This window comes from Ipomoea nil, unplaced genomic scaffold, assembly GCF_001879475.1.
Source record: "Ipomoea nil cultivar Tokyo-kokei standard unplaced genomic scaffold, Asagao_1.1 scaffold2565, whole genome shotgun sequence".
Classification (NCBI taxonomy): Eukaryota; Viridiplantae; Streptophyta; class Magnoliopsida; order Solanales; family Convolvulaceae; genus Ipomoea; species Ipomoea nil.
The window spans coordinates 958,835-981,596 of NW_017618993.1; the positions used below are offsets into that span (position 1 = coordinate 958,835).

General features: G+C 36.2%; 1 protein-coding gene across 1 annotated transcript; it reads left to right on the plus strand.

Moving 5' to 3' along the window:
• The first annotated feature begins 9,838 nt into the window (after positions 1 to 9,838).
• Positions 9,839 to 11,154, plus strand: LOC109153983 (ervatamin-B-like). The gene is made up of 2 exons (XM_019301870.1): positions 9,839 to 10,323; positions 10,453 to 11,154. Exons 1-2 carry the CDS (start codon positions 9,882 to 9,884, stop codon positions 11,046 to 11,048), a joined length of 1,038 nt encoding a protein of 345 aa, XP_019157415.1. The 5' UTR covers positions 9,839 to 9,881; the 3' UTR covers positions 11,049 to 11,154.
• Positions 11,155 to 22,762: the final 11,608 nt, after the last annotated feature.

Below are 22,762 nucleotides of genomic sequence, written 5' to 3' on the forward strand. Positions count from 1 at the left end.
TTCTTAACTGGCCAATCACAAGATTATCTTCATTATTAAATCATAAATAAATATTTAATTATGAGCCACAATAAAACATAATGAACCATAGAATAATAATAATAATAATAATAATAATAATAATAATAATAATAATAATTCTAACAAAAGGTTCTCAACATTTTTGTGCATTTTTTTTTTAAACTGGACAAAAATGTGTAAAAATTAAAGTAAATATATGTGTGTGGGGATCAAATGCGAATATGTTTTCCTCTGGGGACATGCCGTCATGCACCATTATGCATAAATGCACCACTCAATGTTCTGAAATGTATCAAGGTGAAATGCATCACATTTTAATGCATTTCTGAACACGTTGTGATGCATTCTTGCATACCTAATGGTGCATGAGATGAGTCGAGAATTTCATAAGTATTACGTACAGTTCCTCTCACAAGCAGAGGCAGAGCTTGAAAATTCATATAAGGGTGGGCAGGATTTTAGAAAAAATTTATAATACCAATTAACAACAATACCGGTCATACATTATATCATTATATATATCATGCACAATTATACTATATATTATCGATAATAATTTATAATGATACTTTATGTAATGATTGACATTGATCTTAACTGATACTTTATAATTTTCCACATAATAACACAAAATATATACAATAACAATCTTGCTTGCCACTCTTTTATCAAATAAAAGTTTCCAATTATTTTATTGGCAGCTTTTTTTTTTTTTTTTACATAATTATTTGATATTCATTTTACTAATTACCAAAATTTGAAGAATGATGGCGAAACTCAAAATCATGAATTAAAAAACCATATTAACATTAGTTTTTCCAATTTCAAAACTAATCTTGAATTAGCAAATATACATCTTAAAAGTGTAAATAAATAATAAAAATATATAATAACTAACTAATTAATTATTTGAATTATTTCGTTTTATTTGGGAAATTTGAACTTTAATGTATGTTTTAACCTTATATATATATATATATATATAGAGAGAGAGAGAGAGAGAGAGGAGGGTTCATGAATTTTCTTTTAACCTTAAAATTCTCTCTAAATAGGGTAAGGCCCCCCCAAACTCCACATACATCCGCCCCTGCCCATAAGTATTATGCATGGTTTCTCATAAGTAACTCTTTAACCCCTAAATATTACATTTGGATTTAAAAGTATTACATTTTTTCTAATAAGTATTATATACACTTTTTCTTAATAAGTAATAATCAATTTATTCAAGATTTGTATTATACTTTTCATCATAAGTATTTTGATTTTTCTAATAAATAACTTTTCAACCCCTAAATATTACATTTTTATTTAAAAGTATTACATTTTTTTCTCAAAAGTACCCCATTTTTCAATTATTACACTTTCTCTTCTAAGTAGCAATCAATTTATCTCTAATTAGTATTACATTTTTCATTATAAGAGTATTATATTTTTATTTAGACCCGATCCATCTTACGATAAGATCCGTGAGAAGGTATTATTAGAGACTCACGCCATCAATGATGGCACATGATCGTAATATCCCTCCTTACATTTCCTATTAAGAGTAGTGATATTTGTTTGTGATGATGTGATTGAAAATTGTGCAATTATCTAATAATGTCAAATTAGTTCATGTGATTTAACTTATCCGACCATGGTCCACTTAAACCGTCTATTCGGATAGAAGACTAAAGAGTACGTCAAGCAACTACTGCCATGCTTTCATGTTTGTTGATGCCACCATGGTTTGTGGTTAAATAATCTTTACTTACTAATCCACCTAAAAAAATTTTAAAAATATATGAAAGCTCCGTTCTATAATCTGTTGGAAAAAATAGCTTAAAATGGCATAAAATGACATGTTAAGTGGTTATTTTGTGGTACAATTATTAGTGGGGTCCACTTCCGATTTGGGTCGGGTCAAAGTGGATTCGGATTCTTCGTAGTGAGACGAAGAGATCGATATATTGTACGCTCAAAACGGATAATGGGTGAATGAGATATTGATTCTCAAAGTAGACCCATTTGAGTTGGAAAATGAAGGGAAAAAGAGAGCTTTTGTGCCACATTGGTTTGGAAAGAGGATTTGCCCCCCTTATATACAAGAGCTCTTTTGAAGTTTGTAGAATTGTACAGCATAGAGGTTCTCTCGCGCGCGCGGGGGGGGGGGGGGGGGGGGGGCAAATCAAATTCCAACTAGACGAGATTGAAAAAGGCTTGATTCAAGCCCGAGCTCGTTTGCGCCGGAAATTGGCTGGCCTTGCGGGCTAAGTTATACCAAACTTCGGTATCATTTTCCAACCGGTCCAATTTTGAATTCTGAATTCAATTCTCGGGTAGTGGCCTTATAGCTGTTGGAAGTCAGCTTTAATGTCAGTTTTCGTTGCCATATTAAAAGCTATTGACTCATCCACCCCTATATAAGAGAGGCAGTGAGAAGCAGATTTTTACACACAAGAGCACAAGCACTCTACATGAAACTTAGAGTTTTCAAGCCTCAAAATTCTGCTTCTACTCCTTCTCTTTCTAAGCATACTGTGTTCGAAACCTTGTCTTGCTCGCCGGATTCTTTGTTTGAATGCTCAAACATTGAATCATAGCAAGTTTTATCCTGGGAAGCCTAGGCCACAATGCTCCTAGCATCTTTGGGAGGTGGCAAATAAGGTTTTAAGGAAAGAGTGATCGCTTGACTCTTGCAATAATCCAACACCAAACACGAGCCAAAATTCTCCATCTTTCCTTCCCTATTTTTCCAGAAAATAATAATCTTATTTTTTTTATTATTATTTGTTTTTCTACCAACGGTTCCAACAGTCTTAAAACCTTACTCCTTGTTTTCATGTTGGCTGTTTTCTCTAATTTTCTTGAAGAAATGGAGAACCCCGAGTTGCCTATCGTTAACAATGGGGAAGAAAATGTTGTTGAGAACAACAATGGAGAAAACGGCAACAATGTTGCTAATTCCCAAGCTACACCAGTGAACGTTGGTTCACAAGATGGTGGGAGCACTGAGGGATATATTCCCATGTCTCGGGTACCATCGGTACCGAGTGGTAATAAGTATTTTTTCACATTTATCGATGATAGCACACGATACTGCTATGTTTATTTGCTTAACAACAAAGATGAAGCCGTTGATAAATTCGTTCTTTATAAGAATGAAGTGGAAAACCAACTTAATCGAAGAATTAAGAAGGTTAGAAGCGATAGAGGTGGTGAGTACGAAGCACCGATTGGTGACTTCTGTGCAAGTGTAGGTATAATACACGAACGTACGGCACCTTACTCACCTCAATCGAACGGTGTTGCCGAACGAAAGAATCGTACATTGAAAGATATGATGAATGCGATGCTTATAAGTTCGGGCCCACCTCAAGATGCGTGGGGTGAGGTGATTTTGACAAGTAACTACCTTGTGTGGGGGTGTCTTGCCAAAGTTTTGGTGCCAACACCTAAGAAAGTAAAGATAGGTCCTAAGACGGTGGACTGTATCTTTATTGGCTATGCACATAATAGTAGTTCTTATCGGTTCTAAGTACACGAGTCCCATAATCCGGACGTACACGAGAACACAATAATAGAATCAAGGAATGCATATTTCTTCAAAAATATATTTCCTTGTAGGTCCAATGAGGGACCAATACGTCAAAACGAACGTTTGACGAAACTATGGACAATGATAGTGGGGAATCTGAGAAAGAACCCGAGCTCGAGCCGAGACGTAGTAAGCGGGCGAGAGTTGGAAAATCATTCGGTCCTGATTTTCAAACTTACTTGTTAGAATATGATTTGGGTACTCTAACTTGTTTATTAGAAAATGAACGCGATTTTCTATCTTGTTTGATAGAGAACGAGCCTCGAACGTACGTAGAAGCCGTGACTTCTACGAAAGGACCAATGTGGAAAGAGGCTATAAAAAGTGAAGTGGATTCTATCCTACAGAATCACACTTGGGAACTTGTTGATCTTCCTCCGGGTAGTAAACCCTTAGAATCCAAGTGGGTCTTTAAAAGGAAGATGAAACCGGACAGTTCCATCGAGAAGTATAAGGCTAGGCTTGTAATCCAGGGTTACAAGCAACGCGAGGGCCTCGATTACTTCGACACGTATTCTCCCGTGACGAGAATAAACTCCATTAGGATGATACTTGCCATAGCCGCGTTGCGGGACTTGGAATTTCATCAAATGGATGTGAAAACCGCTTTCCTAAACGGCGAATTAGATGAGGAAATCTATATGGAACAACCCGAAGGGTTCGTGGTTCCGGGCCAAGAAAGGAAAGTGTGTAAGTTGGTTAAATCACTCTATGGTATAAAACAAGCGCCTAAGCAGTGGCACGAAAAGTTTGACCAGGCGATGTTAACTAATTGGTTTAAAATAAACGAAAGTGACAAATGTGTCTACGTTAAGGAAACGATAGATGGCTACGTCATTCTTTGTTTGTATGTCGATGATATTCTCATCGTTGGTAGTAATGATCGGATGATCAAGTTTACCAAAAACTTGTTAAATGCAAGATTTGACATGAAGGATATGGGTTTGGCTGATTTAATCCTCGGGATTAGAATCATTAGAAGACCTGGTGGTCCCGTGTTGAGCCAATCACATTATATTGACAAAATCCTTGAGAAATTCAACAAGGATGATAGTCAATTGGATAGAACACCGTTTGATATAAACATTCATCTAACCAAGAACCACGGAGAAGGTATTTTACAAGTGGAATATGCTCGGGTTATTGGTAGTTTGATGTATCTTATGAGTTGTACTAGGCCGGATATTGCCTTTGCGGTTAGTAAACTCAGTAGATATACGAGTAACCCCGGTCCTATGCACTGGAAGGCAATAGTAAAGGTTATGAGATACTTGAGGTATACTCGTGATCTTGGACTGCACTACGGGAGATATCCCGCTGTACTTGAAGGGTATAGCGACACAAATTGGATATCTGATATTAAGGACTCTAAGTCCACGAGTGGCTACGTGTTTACACTAGCCGGTGCAGCCATTGCATGGAAATCCTCTAAGCAAACTGTGATAGCTAGATCCACGATGGAATCTGAGTTGATAGCCTTGGACAAAGGTTGTGAAGAGGCTGAATGGCTACGCCATTTTATAGAGGATATTCCTAATTGGGAAAGACCGGTACCTCCAATATGTGTGCATTGCGATAGTCAAGCCACAATTGGGAGAGTACAGAGTCATATGTATAATGGTAAGTCTAGACATGTGCCTCGTAGACATAATACCATTAGACAACTACTCACAACTGGTGTTGTCTCAATTGACTACGTAAAGTCAAAAGACAATATAGCGGATCCGCTGACCAAAGGGTTAGGCAAAGAAGTTGTGGAGAAGTTGACACGAGGAATGGGTCTAATGCCCTTAGACTAAAAAGTTCAATAGTGGATACCCAACCTAGCCGGCACCTAGGTTCAATGGGAAAACTAAATTATGGAACGGAGCGCGTCACTGTGGGGGTCTCGGACTCCCTACCACTCCTCGTTAAAACAGTGACTCTCGCACGAGGTTAGCATGTTAATGCTTTAATGATTCTTGAGTATGCGGGATACTCGAGAAAGAATCACCTATGTAAGACAGAAGTGAGGGTCGTTTCAAAGGAGAATTGTTGGGCACAATTCTTTAGAAACTCTCGCAGAACCAGGAACGGTGACCCACAACCAAAATGGGCACACTCGTGAGAGCAAGAGCATGGTTGGGAGATTCCTGTGTGAGATATGTCATCGTCTACACAAACGACAGTCGGTTCAAAGACATCGCGTTCTACCGTACAGCCAGTAGAGTAAACATGTCTTCACAAGGGAAGGTTCAAAGGGTATAGTGACTCCCTACCTATCCTATGCAGGGATCGACCGTTTGAACACAGTTGTTTCCGATTTCAAAATACCCCGAAAATCAATTTTTCATTCCTGTGGGGGATTGTTGGAAAAAATAGCTTAAAATGACATAAAATGGCATGTTAAGTGGCTATTTTGTGGTACAATTATCAGTGGGGTCCACTTCCGATTTGGGTCGGGTCAAAGTGGATCGGATTCTTCGTAGTGAGACGAAGAGATCGATATATTGTACGCTCGAAACGGATAATGGGTGAATGAGATATTGATTCTCAAAGTAGACCCATTTGAGTTGGAAAATGAAGGAAAAAAGTGAGCTTTTGTCCCACATTGGTTTGGAAAGAGGATTTGCCCCCCTTATATACAAGAGCTCTTTTGAAGCTTGTAGAATTGTATAGCATAGAGGCTCTCTCGCGCGGGGCGGGGGGGGGGGGGGTGTAAATCAAATTCCAACTAGACGAGATTGAAAAAAGCTTGATTCAAGCCCGAGCTCGTGTGCGCCAGCACCTGTGGGGCTAAGTTATGCCAAACTTCGGTATCATTTTCCAACCGGTATAGTCACTTGGTTCGGCCGAGACCAGAGCACCACTCTCGTGTTACAGAGAGCACGAGAGGTTGTGGTGCACCGAGAGCACAACTCTCGTGCAACGGTGACCACGAGAGGTGCAAAGGCCGACACTGGCTAAGGTCGAAAGTTGGGACCGAACCCTGCACGCCAACGGTCTGGAACCCGAAAGTTCTGACTGTTATGGGGATTGAATTCATCTGTTATGGAATTAATATCCTATTAACTCCAATTTTGAATTCTGAATTCAATTCCCAGGTAGTGGCCTGCTGTTATAGCTGTTGGAAGTCAGCTTTAATGTCAGTTTTCATTGCCATATTAAAAGCTATTGAATCTTCCACCCCTATATAAGAGAGGCAGTGAGATGCAGATTTTTACACACAAGAGCACAAGCACTCTACACGAAACTTAGAGTTTTCAAGCCTCAAAATTCTGCTTCTACTCCTTCTCTTTCTAAGCCTACTGTGTTCGAAACCTTGTCTTGCTCGCCGGATTCTTTGTTTGAATGCTCAAACATTGAATCATAGCAAGTTTTATCCTGAGAAGCCTGGGCCACAACGATTCTAGCATCTTTGGGAGGTGGCAAATAAGGTTTTAAGGAAAGAGTGATCGCTTGACTCTTGCAAAAACCCAACACCAAACACGAGCCAAAATTCTCCATCTTTCCTTCCCTATTTTTCCAGAAAATAATAATCTTTTTTTATTATTATTTGTTTTTCTACCAACGGTTCCAACATAATCTTAGTAAGAAATATAAGTTTTGTATAAGATCGTCTCACGTGAGGCTTGTAATATTTTAAATTAAAATGAGAACTTTTGTTGTTTTCAGTTAGTTAAGTTTACTTTAATCTTTTTTACTATTTGCCTAGTACAATTTTTTTTTGTTTAGTTTTCTATTTTCTTTTCTAGTGTTCAAATATTCAATGATGACTGATGAGCTACCAATGGGTAAAACTAACAGATTATTTAATTAAATTTATAGTATTGTAAAAACGTTTCTTCTTGTTTTTTTAAAACATACTTTTCAACGTGAGACACTTAATTTGTTACCAAATTAAATATGCTCATTTTCACCTAGGATCTTATGGTCCATTGGTACCAAGTTACTCCCTTACGTGGGAGGTAGTGGGTTTGAGCTTTGGTGAAAACGATTATGGTGATATTTTATGTAGTAACTATAGTATCCTCTTCCCTTATAATTAAAAAAATATGCTCATTTTCTTAATATATTTAATTGGGTCACTGTAAATATACATTAATTTTGGATATATAACGGTTTAAAACCGCTGTCTTTCATATATAAGTGTATTCTTCAAATTATCGAGAATACAGCAGGTTTCGACTACACACAATAGATAACGGCTGTTGTTTTTTGTAAAGACAACAGTTTAAAACCGTTGTTTATGGGCGTGACTTTTAACAACAGCGGTTTCAACAACACACAATAGACAACGGTTTTTAACCATTGCATTTTCTAGAAAAGATAACGGTTAAAAACCGTTGTCTATGAGCGTGACTTTTAACAACACCGGTTTCAACAACACTCAATAGAAAACGGTTAAAAATCGTTGTCTATATGCGCGTGACTTTTAACAACACCGGTTTCAACAACACTCAATGGACAACAATTCAAAAACTATTGTGTTTTCAATAAAAGACAACAGTTAAAAACCCTTGTCTATGTGCGTGACTTTTAGCAACACCAATTTCAACAACACTCAATAGACAATGGTTCAAAAATCGTTGTCTTTTCTAGAAAAGACAATGGTTAAAAACCATTGTCTATGCACGGGACTTACAACAACACTGGCTTCAACAACAAAAATTTTACCCCTACGACAACAGTGAAAAACCGTTGTCCATTTTTCATGTAGTGTGTGTGTGTGTGTGTGTGTGTGTGTATATATATATATATATATATATATATATATATATATATATATATATATATATATATATATATTTGTGTGTGTGTGTATGGATTAAATGCGAACATGCCTTCCCGTGCGGACGTGCCGTCATGCACTATATATTAAGTATACATAAATGGACCATAACATGTTCAGAAATGTACAAAGGTGAAATGCACAAATGCACCACACCCTAGTACACATTTCTGAACACGTTGTAATGTATTCTTACATACCTAATGGTGCATGAGACGAGTCGAGATTTTCATAAGTATTACTCTTCATCTCACAAGTATTATGATTTCCCCATAAGTAACTCTTCAACTCTTAAATACTACATTTTGATTTAAAAGTATTAAATTTTTTTCTCAAAAGTATCACATTTTTCCTAATAAGTATTACATACATTTTCCTAAGTAATAATCAATTTATCCATGATTTGTATTATACTTTTCATCATAAGTATTATGTTTTTTCTCATAAGTAATTATCAATTAATTTATAATTTTATTAGTGTTATTACACTTTTTTTTTTATCATAAGTAACTTTTCAACCACTAAATATTACATTTTTATTTAAAATTATTACATTTTTTTCTCAAGCATCCCATTTTTCAAGTATTACACTTTCGTTCATAAGCAATGTTGCAGAAGGCGCTAGGCACTTGTCGGGTGCTTGGGGGTGCCTAGTGCTTAGAGCGTCTAGGCACCGGCGACTGCGTAATTCAAGTATATTATCTCCACTTTTTCCACTCAGGACTAGGAGTTGTTAGACTGCTATAATGCCCCAAACTAGTCATGCATATGTTAGATGATTAGTTGAGTACATGGTAGGAGAAATATAGAAAAGGAGTAGTCGAGTATGTAAAAAAAAAAAAAAAAAAAAAACACTTGCCCGAGTTGAGTGCCAACTTGGTTAAATTGGATACCGACTCGGTCAAGTTAGGCACCCAACTCGACAGCTAGATCCAAGTCGGTCGGTCGACTAAAAGTCGATTAGAGCTAAAATCGTCTCGGCATAGGGATGCCTAGCGTCTAGGCCGATTTTTACAACAATGCTAATAAGTAACTATCAATTTATATCTGATTAGTATTATATTTTTCATCGTATTATTCTATTTAAACCTGACCCATCTTACGAAATGGGATCCGGGAGGCCGGTCTTAGACTCACCATCAATGAAGGCACATGATCCTAATATCCCTCAATTACATTTCCTATTAAGAGTAGTGATATTTGTTTGTGATGATGTGATTGAAAATTGTGCAATTATCTAATAATGTCAAATTAGTTCGTGCGATTTAACTTGTTCGACCACGGTCCACTTAAACCGTCTATTCGGATAGAAGACTAAAGACAATTATCAAAGCCTTAATATGAACTTGCAAGATCATTGCGAATACTCTGCAGAAAATAAGCCGGAAAGACTACGTACTCAATATATTGTACAGAGAGAGTTTGTTTTCCTATAAATAGCTAATACATTTAGAGCCTTCTCATAATCAAAACACATCACTCATTCCATACCACATATTATATATCTCTCTCATGGCTGCCCCAAGCTCTGGTTTCAGATTGATTCTTGCAGCCCTTTTCCTGGTGGGGGCGTGGGCATCTCAAGCCACTCCCACAACCCCACAAGAAATTTCCATGTTGAAGCGCCATGACGAGTGGATGGTTCGCTATGGGCGTTCATACAAAGATGACACGGAGAAGGCAAAGCGATTCAAAATCTTCAAAGAAAACGTGGAGTTTATTGAATCGTTCAATAAGGCTGGTACCGTGTCTTACAAACTCGGCATTAATCAATTTTCTGATTTAACAAATGAGGAGTTTATGTCCACCATGTCTTGTGATGATAATGCACCCCTACGCCCTATGCCTTTAAAACCAGTTCCCTTTCCGAATGTGAGTTTGGATGAATTTCCAGACCATTTGGACTGGAGAGAGAAGGGTGCTGTGACTAATATCAAAGACCAAGGAACTTGCGGTAACTATTAAACATTACACATTTTCATTTCCTTTTATGACATATATACATACGTACCAAAAAAAAAAAAAAAAAAAAAAAAAAACAACAATTGATTTTGTTGTTTGGTTGCTTGAAAATATGGATCAGGTAGTTGCTGGGCGTTTGCTGTGGTGGCGACCGTAGAAGGAATACACAAAATCAAAACAGGCCAATTAATTTCCTTATCCGCACAGCAACTCGTCGACTGCGACCTCACAAATAAAGGCTGCACGAGCGGAAAAAGACTAAAGGCGTTCCAATACTTAAAGGACAGCGGCGGCCTCGTGACGGAGTCGGACTACCCATACGAGGGTGTTCAGCGTAGTTGCAACACACAAAAGCTTCGAAACCCAGCTGCCACCATTACACGCTACCAAAGCGTCGCCCCCAATGAAATAGCTCTCCAAACCGCCGTCACAAACCGGCCTGTCTCAGTCGGAGTCTTAATAGACGAAGCAGTGTTCAAGAACTACCGGGTCGGAGTTTTCAGCGGCATCAACGGCACCGGCAACTGTGGGTCTGGAGTCATCCACGCTATGACGGTCATTGGGTACGGGACAAGCAGTGAAGGGGAGAAGTATTGGTTGCTGAAGAATTCATGGGGAACCGGTTGGGGCGAGAATGGTTATATGAGGATGGCCAGAGGGATCAATGATGCAGGAGTTTGTAGTGTTAACAAGTGGGCTTCTTACCCTACTGCTTAAAATATTATAAGAATTATTATTGTTACAAATCCGTGGCTGTAACAATTAAAATTATTAATATTTTTGAAGTACGTTCTGCAAAAAATTCATTACAAATCCGTCTCTATATTTTTGCATCAAAATTTGTTGCTAATATTGCTACCTATTTAACAATGAAAATATTTCATCGCAATATCCATCGTAAATCCCCTGCTAATTCGTCACTAAAAGTCTATTTAACACAGAAATTAAAATCCGTCATTAAGTTATTGCTATTCCGTCGCTAATTTAGCAACATAATAGTTCCATCGCTAAATTCGTCATTATATTTAACCAGTCATTGAGTTGGAGAAAATAGAGATTGATCTTTAACCACCCTGATAGACGGGTGAGAATCGGGGTCGGGCTGCCTGTGAAGGCAAAGGGAAGCGATTATCCTAGTGCTCCAGGAGTACAAAATCATCTTTGCTTGGGGACCGGAGGATGTGCAAGGAGTTAACTGGGCAATTATCACACGTAGATTGGTTGTCGATTTGAATCACAAGCAAGTCATGCAAAAGAAAAGGTATATCTCGATCGATTAGAGGAACTTCATGAAGAAGGAGGTTGAGATCTTAATGGCAGTCGGCGGGCACATTCGTGAGGTAAAATATCCAAAATGATTAGCCAATGTGGTGTTGGTGCCCAAGCCACCCGTTTGGCGCATGTGTGTGGACTATACATATCTTAATAAAGCTTGTCCAAAAAGACCCATTTTTGTTGCCCTACATTGACGTGATGGTGGATGAGACAACTGTTAATAAAATGACTTCATACAAAAATGCATGTTATAAAGGTTCACTTTCTACTCCTCTCTATTGTTAAAGTATTGTGGAACAAAGCAGTTGTTCACTACTCAAGCATGCAAAATACTGACTAGTTCAAGGCAGTTACACTTACAGAGCAATTTTCGTAGATCATCCATATAAAGGGTATCTGTTATTCTTCAAATGAGAGGTTTTTCTTAGAATTTACAGAGAGAAGTCAATACACTTAGAGGTTTCTTTGAGCTAAACTGATGACTTGATCATCATGTTCACTGAAGCTGATTAGAAATCACATCAAGTCAAATCTCATCAATCTTTATTGGTCAAGGGCGGATAACCCACATGGAATTGACTGGAGTCAAAGTAAGCTGCAATTTAGGGGGAGCCTCAATTTTGGATATCGGAAGATAGTTAGCCAGTTCACCAAATTGAGAACTCTTCAACCTAGCTAGCTCCTTAGCGTTGTTAATTGATTTGTTGAATCCATGTTCTAAAGTTAATGAGGAGTTTGACCATTTTTTTCATGGGATGTCCCCTAGATGTAGGAAGATGAACCCTCCGAACTAGGTTATGAAAACTTGAGTGTTCTTTACTGCTTTCATTTTACCTGCCTTTTAATTATGTGAATCACTATATACTGTTAGTTTTGTGAGTAGTTTAGTGAATGTTCATTTAGGAAACGTTAACTACTTAATTGAGTTTCTCACTTGACGATTTGATTAATACTTAGATCTGCCTTAAGTAGTCAAACTCTTGGCAATTGGCCTCAAGAAGGTATCCTGCCCCGAAAAAACTGACAGTGGATATGGATCCTGATATAGCCATGAGGGGAGGGGGGGGGGGGGGTTCTGAGACATAATGATCCCTAATGGTGAGTGATAAGTGTATTTTTGACTATATTTTTATCCCTTCTTGAACCCATTTTATTTGTGAATTGCCTAAAAACTTGTGTGAATTATGACTAAGTTATGTTGGTTTTATTTCAAGGTGCAATCATTCACAACAAGGGAGGAATTCAATGATTTGTGGGAAGATACAAGCAATTTTTGGACCAAGAGATCAATCAAAGAGTTTGGAATGCATTTAGGAATTTTCAGGAGCCTCGTACCCCCTTGCGTACGGCCGTCCCTCATCCTATCCGAGGTCTCAAAAAGGAAGCAGGTGGTATACGCCCTGCCGTACGCCCATATGCCCATACGCATGCCAGTATGTCCATTCCAGTGAGCACTGGAATATTGCATACTGCCTTAGGGATGGTCGTCCCTAAGGCAGTACCTCTGTCTCTGTTATTATTTATGCGTTTTTCTTGGACATTTGGCAAGGAAGTTAGAACCCTAGAGAGCTAGAACTCATTTCTCTTCACTTCCTTTCATTTCCTTAGCTTAGATTAGTCTAGTATTACATCTCTAACTCATCTAGCAAGCTTGTAAACGCGGATTGGAGTGGGATTCAACTACAATTTCTTCATCTTCAATAGAGAAGCTTCTTACTCTTCTTTTAAAGCTTTTGTGCAATGTTTATGATATTTTCTTGTGCTTTGTTGTTATTTATGCTTAGGAAGTATGAGTAGTCCGTTTTTGGGCTCGGATTAGGGAGATATTGTTAATCTAGATGCTAAATAGGTGATTATAGCATAAGGGGGAAGAACCCTAACCTAGGGTTCATTTATTTGTGAAGGATTTATGTTGAATCTTGTTACTATTTGATACGTAACTCTTATTAACTTGCTTTTGGATAATTATTCTCCACAATGAAAGTTGGGAGAAGAACTTAAGCCTCTCCTTTCTCAAACTCATTTTCTTTCTATGAAAATAGGGAAGAATTGTGGGCCTAAATGCTTATGTGCTTTAAGAGCTAGGAATTGATACACCACGAAATTAAGTGGGGCGATCCTTGCTCTAATCCTTGTTCATTAGCTTATGAAAATGGCTTTAAGTTAGGATTTTTATGTGCATTGCCTTTATGATCCTTTGGATAATGTTCTCCACTAATCCCTAAGTTGTTAAAGCATCTAGAAGGCAACATCCTCTAATTTGAACCCATCTTTTATTATTGTGTTTACTTGTGTTTAGATTGCATTATCTTAACTAGACTTTTAGCCTTTAATTGTTGACAATTACTCAACCATGAATTTGAACTTGCTTGGATTCTTGTGGGTTCCAATACTTCGGTGCCTAGAATTTTAGTTGTCACTCAAGTACGTGCCATAGTCTCAATCCCTAGCGGAACGACAATTTTACACTCATTTACTCACCACCTCTTTTCTGTACATCAACTTTTCCTTTCTTTTCTCCCTTCCTTCACGCCACACACATACACTTCCCCTCTATTTTTCCCTGTTCGGCCAGTGTGAAACCAGAGCTAATATCTCCTCCTTTCATTTTTTTTGCAATTCTTTTAAGTATTCCAAGGTATTTTCTCCTGCTCTATTTAATTTTTTTTTCGGATTATGCGTTAGTTTAGTCTTGATTTTATTAACTAGTATGCTTTACAGTATTTTTTTTTGAAAACTGCTTTAGAGTATTTAGTTTATGCCATTTCTGTTTTTTTAACATAACTTTGGTCCTTAATGTATTTTTTTATCTCTATTGTTTTTCACTCTTTAATGCTTGCTACCCATGTTTAGAAAATCTACATTGTTCTTGTATGTTTCATGTGATCTTTTTGTTTGGATTTGTGCTTTCTTATCTAAATAAATAAATAAATAAATAAATAAAGCAAAAATTTGGTAGACAGCTTTTATTTTTAAAAAAAAAATATTATTCTTATTATTATTATTTTTGTTCTTTTCTTTTGCATGTCAATCTCTTTTAAATCAAAAAAAAAAAATTATTATTCTTTGTTCTTTTCTTTTGCTATCTTATATGTATATATTGCATCTCTACTTCATATTTGAGCACGCATTCCCAAGAATTGGTTAATTTTAGTTCCCTTATCCCATTAATTCTGTTATTTTCTTGAAAGATGAGGAGAACTAAACAGGTGGCAAAGCGTGATGCTCTAAAAACCTCACCAAATTAAATTTTGGAACAGACAAGCTCCATTTCAAAGAGCCATATTATGAAGCTAGATATATCCAATTCAAGCATAAACCCATTGCTGCAGTGGCAACAATTGACTTGAAGGCACTTAAACCTGTTGGATTGGATACATTGATTGATGAGTTGGTCACAACCCCAGAGTGGAGATACTTGTTGTTTGATTTTCAAGAGAAGCCACACATTGACATGTTGCATGAAGCGTTGGTCACAATGCAGGTGTTCCCGTTCACTCTCACAGCTTCCTGGGCAATAACCTTCAAGATGGGCAACACAAAGTTTGATTTCTCTTTGGATGATCTGAGCCGATGTGTGGGTTTTGATGCCTTACAAGATTTAACTGAATCCCAAAAGGATGCACGACACCTTGATGTCCCTAATGAAGACGAATTATGGCAGGAAATAGTTGAAGGGGATGTGGCACTGGAGTACTCCCGGAATACCAATGTTACATTCAAAAGATGGGAATACAAAGTATTGCATTATATTGTTGCTCATTCCATTTGTGCTAGGCATGGCACAATGAACCAGGTTTCTCGACCTGATTTTCTTTGCCTTTATGGCATCATTAAGAAAGAACCGACTCATATGGGTTATCTCCTTGGGATGCTATTTCACAGCCAGTACCAGTCAAATGCATGTGCATACTCTTTACATCGGGCCATTCTTGACTAGATTGGTGAAGGGTAGTGGAAAAACAGTGAGAATCTTAGGGCCATCATCCGATGGAGTGCATCAGATCACAGAACGCAACATGATCAACATTATGAGAGTTGAGTTAAGTAAGAAAAAGGGGAAGTTGTGAATGACTGATGAAGGGGAAGAGGAACATGCAAAGCTTGATGATAATCAGTTCATGGGAGAAGCTGTGGGAATTGGAGAGGGAGAATCCTCGGCAAGCATGACACCGTTTGAAATTCAAATGCTTGACCATATGAAGGCGATGCAGCTTGAGCAAAGAGAACAAGGGGCGCGTTTGGACGATACGTTGTATGCCACTGTCAACAACCTCCACATGTTTGTCATGGAGATTCGCAGTTTCTACCCACCAGAGACCCTACGGGTCCACCGCCTACCTTCTACCCTCATGCATACTTTCACCCGCCTGGGGGCCCTGACCAACCCTATGATCCTCGCTACCATGGATTCGGATGATGATTTTGTGAAGATGGTTCTTTGTTTGGTTGTGGTTTTGGTTATGGGATTGTGTTCAAAACTTTTGCTGCTTTAAATTTCAAACTTTAATTTTCAGACTTTATTTACCTTCAGATGCTTAGTAGTCTTCTAGTATGCTTCTTTTTTGCCTTAGTAGTCTTCTAGTATGCTTCTTTTATGCCTCAAGCTTGACCCTTACCCCTTTGTGCATATTATTTTTTTATTCTTATTCTTGTTTTGCTTCTACATCGGGGACGATGTAGCCTTTAAGTGTGGGTGAGGGAATAATTTGGGTGCTTTCTTAAAAAAATTGAAAAAAAAAATGAAGTTTTTGAAACTTTTGCTTGAATGACTCATTGAGTTTTGTGTGAATAAATTGTCTATCTATGCTTGAAATTGTGATTACTCCCTACTTGTTGGTTGGTGGTTTGATTGGTGGTGTTTGTTGCGATGCAATTTGTGATTGATTATTTGAGGTATACCACATGCTTGATTTATTCTCTTGTCAATTGCCTTGTTAACTACTTAATATTTATCTTGTGTGTTATGCTTTACTAGTGAAGGCTTATGTGAGATTCTGGTCATGTTTGTTTTGCTAGAACTTGCCTAAATACTCCCCAAGTGAAGCCCAAGATTTGCATGCTTTGAAATGATTTAGGCCATTTTGTTTAGCTCAAGCCTTTAAACCTACCCTTACATATGTTTTTATCCTTAGTTGTCCCCGTTCAGCCTTCTGTTTGTTTAATAAGTGCTAAGCACTTGTCCCATCTTTGTGATTGTTTTTCCTTGTGTTAACCCTCATCATTTAACCCTTAACCCCTAGCCAAAATGTTTCCCTCCACCCTTGAGAAAATAGAGCATTTATTCTTTTTCTTTGAAAAATTCTTTATTGGAGTTTGTTTTGTTAACAATCCTCTTGATAATTTTGTCTAAGTGTGGGCCGGGGGTATTGGTTCATGGCATAAGTCTGTTTATTGTTTTGAAAAAAAAAAAGAAAAAGAATGATGAGAAAATTGAAAAAAAAAAAAAAAAAAAGTGTTGAAAAGTGACGAAATGAGAAAAATGAAAAGAAAATGGAGAAGAATAAAAGTTTGAAGCTTGATTCTAGTTTGCGTTAAAAGTTGTATTCAACCACCACCTCTTTAGAATATTGCTTTGTGTTCCAATGTAAATTGCTCCTTAGTTTATAGATGTCATATCTCTTCTAGCCTCAATTGTGAATAAATGTGAAATTATCTCCTTTGTTTATTTTCCATACCCCTTCATTGTTAGCTATTCACCCTTAGCCCCATTACAAGCCTAATAAAAACATATTTGATCTTAGCATGCATTCTTAGAGTTGATCTAGTGGGAGTATGAAGGGCAAGCCTATGGGATCTCATTCAAAGCCAAGTTTTGCATAATGTCAACTTAGTATTTGTGCACACTTTAATAATTTTGGTGCTTGGTTATTGGCTTGAGAATGGAACTTGGGTGGGATGCTAAAATGATTTTTGAAACAAATTGTGTTGTAGCAAGTAGGTTTGTGGATTGACAAGTCGTACAAGGTGGGAGTATGATCAATTTCTTTGCTAGGATAGTGATTTATTTCTTGTCTTTGCTTGAGGACAATCAAAAGTTTAAGTGTGAGGGAGTTGATAAGTGCATTTTTGTCAATATTTTTATCCTTTCTTGAACCCATTTTATTTGTGAATTGACTAAAAAGTTGTGGGAATTGTGACTAAGTTATGTTGGTTTTATTTCAAGGTGCAATCATTCATAACAAGGGAGGAATTGAATGATTTTTGGGAAGATACGAGCAATTTTTGGACCAAGAGATCCATCAAAGAGTTTGGAATGCATTTAGAAATTTTCAGGAGCCTCGTACCCCCTTGTGTACGCCCGTCCCTCATCCCATCCGAGATCTCAAAAAGGAAGCAAGTGGTGTGCACCCTGTCGTACGCATGCCAGTACGTCCATTCCAGTGAGCACTGGAATATTGTGTATTGCCTTAGGGATGGTTGTCGATCTTTGCTCTAATCCTTGTTCATTAGCTTATGAAAATGGCTTTATGTTAGGATTTTTATGTGCATTGCCTTTATGATCCTTTGGTTGATGTTCTCCCCTAATCCCTAAGTTGTTAAAGCATCTAGAAGGCAACATCCCCTAATTTGAGCCCATCTTTTATTATTGTGTTTACTTGTGTTTGGATTGCATTATCTTAACTAGACTTTTACCCTTTAATTGTTGACAATTACTCAACCATGAATTTGAACTTGCTTGGATTCTTGTGGGTTCCAATACTTTGGTGCCTAAAATTTTTGTTGTCACTCAAGTACGTGCCATAGTCTCAATCCCTACCGGAACGATAATTTTACACTTGTTTACTCACCACCTCTTTCCTGTACATCAGTGAGTACTATGGTGGAAGTTCCCCATAATGACCTCATTAGCAAGAGGTCAGCAATGGTCAAGGTAGAGTATTAGTTGACTGGAGGGGCAATGTCTTCGAACGATCCTTAGCCTCGGGGGGTGCCTTCTACAATAATAGGGGCGGAATGAAGTGTAGCCAGATATAAAGGGAGTGAATAAGTGGGCCCGCATGGGTATTCGATTGGGAGGTGAAAGTTGTGGGGTTTTCAGCAACTCCTATGCAACCAGAATCAGTAATTAAAAGGGAAAAACATTGGAAATTAAAGAGGTGCGGAGTAAAGAGTAGATGAACCTAGAAGGGAGAAGACGGGAGAGCAACTGACTCTTGTAAAGCCGAAGAAAAGGTAGGAAGTAGGGGCGAAGAAGCAACGGAAGATCAATGGAGGGTATTTGGAAAATTAACAACAATTAGCTCTAGCGATATAAAGGCAGAAGCTGTGAAAATGGGGTGAAATGGTGGGGGGTGGGGGGGGGGGGAGTATTTATAGGAGAGGATGAGTGAGGATATGTTGACATGTGGAGGAAATCCAAGGTGTGGGCTGGTAAAATGATGGGTGATGTGACGTGAAGCGTTTTAAAGAAACTATTAGAGTTTCAAATAGAAATAATGGCAGGAAATGGATGGTTTAGATTATTCAGATTTTAATTTTTCTTTGAGATTTTCAAATTTATCCTTAATTATTAACTTATTGATTTCAATAAGTAAAGTCTTAGGTTCGAACCCATCTCAATCAAAATTGGCATAATTAAGTTTGTCACTCTATTTTACTCTTGTTAAATTATAATAAATAAATTAATAGCTACAACAAAAAATGATACATATGCATTTCTTTAATTTAGAATTATGTGTCTACAATGCCTTTATTTAAAAAAAAAAAAAAAATTATTCATTATCAATAAACTAAATAAGAGAAATAATTTCATTAGTTATATTGTCTTTTATTTTCTCCAATGCAAAGATTCTTTACATTCAAATTCATCAATTTATATTCATTACATTGTCCATTATCTTAGTTTTGCACTATCTTGTAATTAAATATCAAAATTATAATACAAAAAAATGTTATATATTTTTTTTTTTTTTGAAAACCAATAATGTTATATATTTATTTACCAAGTATTTTATTAATACCATGAAAAAATAAATAAAATAGTTTGAAGCCAACCATATTAACTACCTGGGGGATTTTCTGACAAAGAGAGTATTCAAATAACCCAACAAATTGAAGCGGCAAACTACCACGTAATATCTTTGGACTATATCATATTTAAAATGTTCAATTTTTTACTACTTTATATAATATTATTCCTTAAACTAGGGATTTCTTTATCTACAATAACTCATTCACACAATAATGGTTGAACCAAATGAAACCCGAGCAGAACATCTAAAGGACTTGCATGCTTTTATGTTGATAATAATATGTAAATGTTAATTATATCATTATCTTACGTAGCTAAATTTAAAACTCATTATTAAAACTATCAATGTAGGGCCATAGAACATCGTAACACACTTGATGCACTGAAAAGATGCCGAGACTACAACAATGCTGCAATCAATTTGGCAAACTTAAAAATGAAGAAATTTCGAAATAGCCACAATTGATTTATTAATTCATTTATCCTGTAAAATACTTATTGTGCATTCATTAAATATATTTCATCTTCTAGACTCAACCTGCTTAGATTACAAGCAAAATCAGCATCAACCTTCACAACAAAAATACTTGGTATATAAGATGTAGTCACTATTTAAAAAAAAAAAAAAAAAAAAAAAAAAAAAAAAAACTTATGCACAAAGTGGAAAACAATTTAACTCGAAGGTTAATATCAATTCAATAAAAAAAATTACAAAAAACAAACACACACACAATCAAGTACTACACTCATTCCCACTAATTCTAAAAGTATGAATTTAAAAATGAACATGTACAAAATGGATGTGGAAATTATTGATGAAACTAGACACGTTGTAACATCAATATTAGAACTATCTGTAGAGTTATTGTTGTTACTATCAAGTAAACAAATTATAAAAATAGAACAAGAGGTACTACTCATGAACCTTATACAAATATAATAAATATTAATATTTTATTCAATACTTTCACATGAAACATGTAGTGGAACAAACTACCATTGCAAAATATCAACAAGCGCTTGCAAGATCAAGAGTTCATAGTACAACTAAGATCCCAGTCACATACACAACAAGGAAAATTCACAAATAGTGAAGATGAAGACAATGACAATGTTATTCAAAAGAGAATTAAAAATACTTAGAAAAATTAAAACCAAAAGTATTACTCCGTATTTGTTTAGACTATTATTTTTAGACCAAGTATTTAGACTATCGATTTTATAAAGTTGTAATGTAAATTGTAAAAATATATTTTAGTGACAATTATAATTTCTTATATTATCTTGTATTCATATACATTGAGTTACATATTTAAATAAACAAATTCGACATTTAATTACTTATATATAAATTTCTCTTATATAATCCTTAATTTATATACTTTTAAATATTTATTTAAATATAAATAACGGGCATTAATCCCCTTAAAAATAAAAAAATAAAAAAATAAACATTAATCCATTTGTGCATGCGCGTGTAAAATCTAGTCTATCTAAATAAGATTCTTAACAAATCATTTTTCGTAACTTAACTGATCCTGTTATTGTTTACGTGTCCATGCATCATGAAAACAATTCAACAAAAAACAATGGAAACTAATAATTCAATTCCGAAATAAACTAACCACTCCACGACGCCACCGCCCACCAGCTTTCCGGTCTCCGTCTTCACTCTCAGCCCGCCTCAGTCGCCGGCCGTGAGCCGCATCCGTCTTCACCACAGTCCAGTCGCCGCTTCGCCTCAGGTTCGTAGTCTCGTTCTCAACTTCTCACCCCTTTGGATTATAAATCTTAATTTCAATAATATGTTCAATTGTTTGTCGCAAGCTTTGAGTTTTGAAATCTGATTTTGCCATAATTTCCCTAATTTTGTTTTTGCTCTAATTTCCCTAGATGAGAGCTGACTGCTGAGGATAGAGAGATTAGACTATTAGAGAGGTAGGTGATGTACTGATGTTAGTTGTGCACAGCAGCACAGTGCACTTCAGCACTTGTGTGTGTGTGTGTGTGTTTTTTTTTTTTTTGGAATTTTGATGTTAGTTGCTGTTTTGCACTGCTAATTTGCTATAATAATGTTAGTTCTTACTGTTTATTATGTCTTTGTTTTTAATTTCGATTTTCCTATATTGTTCATACACCATCAAGTTGTGTAAGAATCCTTTGAGCTGTACTCAATAAATGGTTGGGTTTGAATTTCTTCAGTGGGACTATGGGAGCGAGATTGTGAAAAGCTTTAGAAATTGGTTTATTTGAATTTTTTTGGATTGAAGTGACTGTTTTTTTGGGGTCTATTTTGTAAAATCCTCAATTTTTCTTGGCATTTTTTACTTCAAAGCATGTTGTATACAACTATACACTCAATTGCATAATGCCAAAAAAGGTAAAATTTGAAATGGATAAGTGTAATGGAGGCTCCAGATTCAATTGATGGTATATGAACAATGGGATGGTGTTACTGTGTATATTGACATATTTTCCCCGTAATCAGTATATTGTCTCTAATCTGTGTATTAGTGCTAATTTTAGAGACACTAATTTTTTTCTCTATTAATTAGAGACTGTGACTACTAATCTTATTGGTGTTTGATATTTTGTCATGGACATTTTTAAAACGATTTTAACATCACGTCTTTGCCCCCACTCAAATAAAATCCTCGATCTGCCCCTGTTTACATTCATACATCCAGAGTTTTAAGCTTTAATGGTGGTCTGTTTAATGAATTTGCTTACTTTGTCTCTACGTTGGTTAATTTATTGTGTACACTCCAGAAGTCTATCATTCTGTTATGTTTTTTAAATGTTCTAATTTCCAGAAAATTTAGATTGAGTTTGGATTTTCCAGCCATTATTTTTGTTTGCTTTTATATGCTAGCATTAGAAAGACATGCACAATGTTATATTGTCAATATAGATGTTTTCCTCAAAGCATTATAAAATGAAATCTAATCACTTTAAACCACCAAGAACAAGCTAGGATATAAATACACAGGAGATACTACGCTGAAAACAGGACAGAAATTTGTTAATTTAACTAAGATTTTTTCCAGAATTTTTTTATTAGTTTTGTTTTTTCAGAAAATTAACGTTTAACTATAATTTCTTTACAGAAAATTCGTTAATGTTTCCCTGAAAATTAAAGTTTAAATTAAAATTTTGTGTAGTTCTAATTTTGTTTTGAATC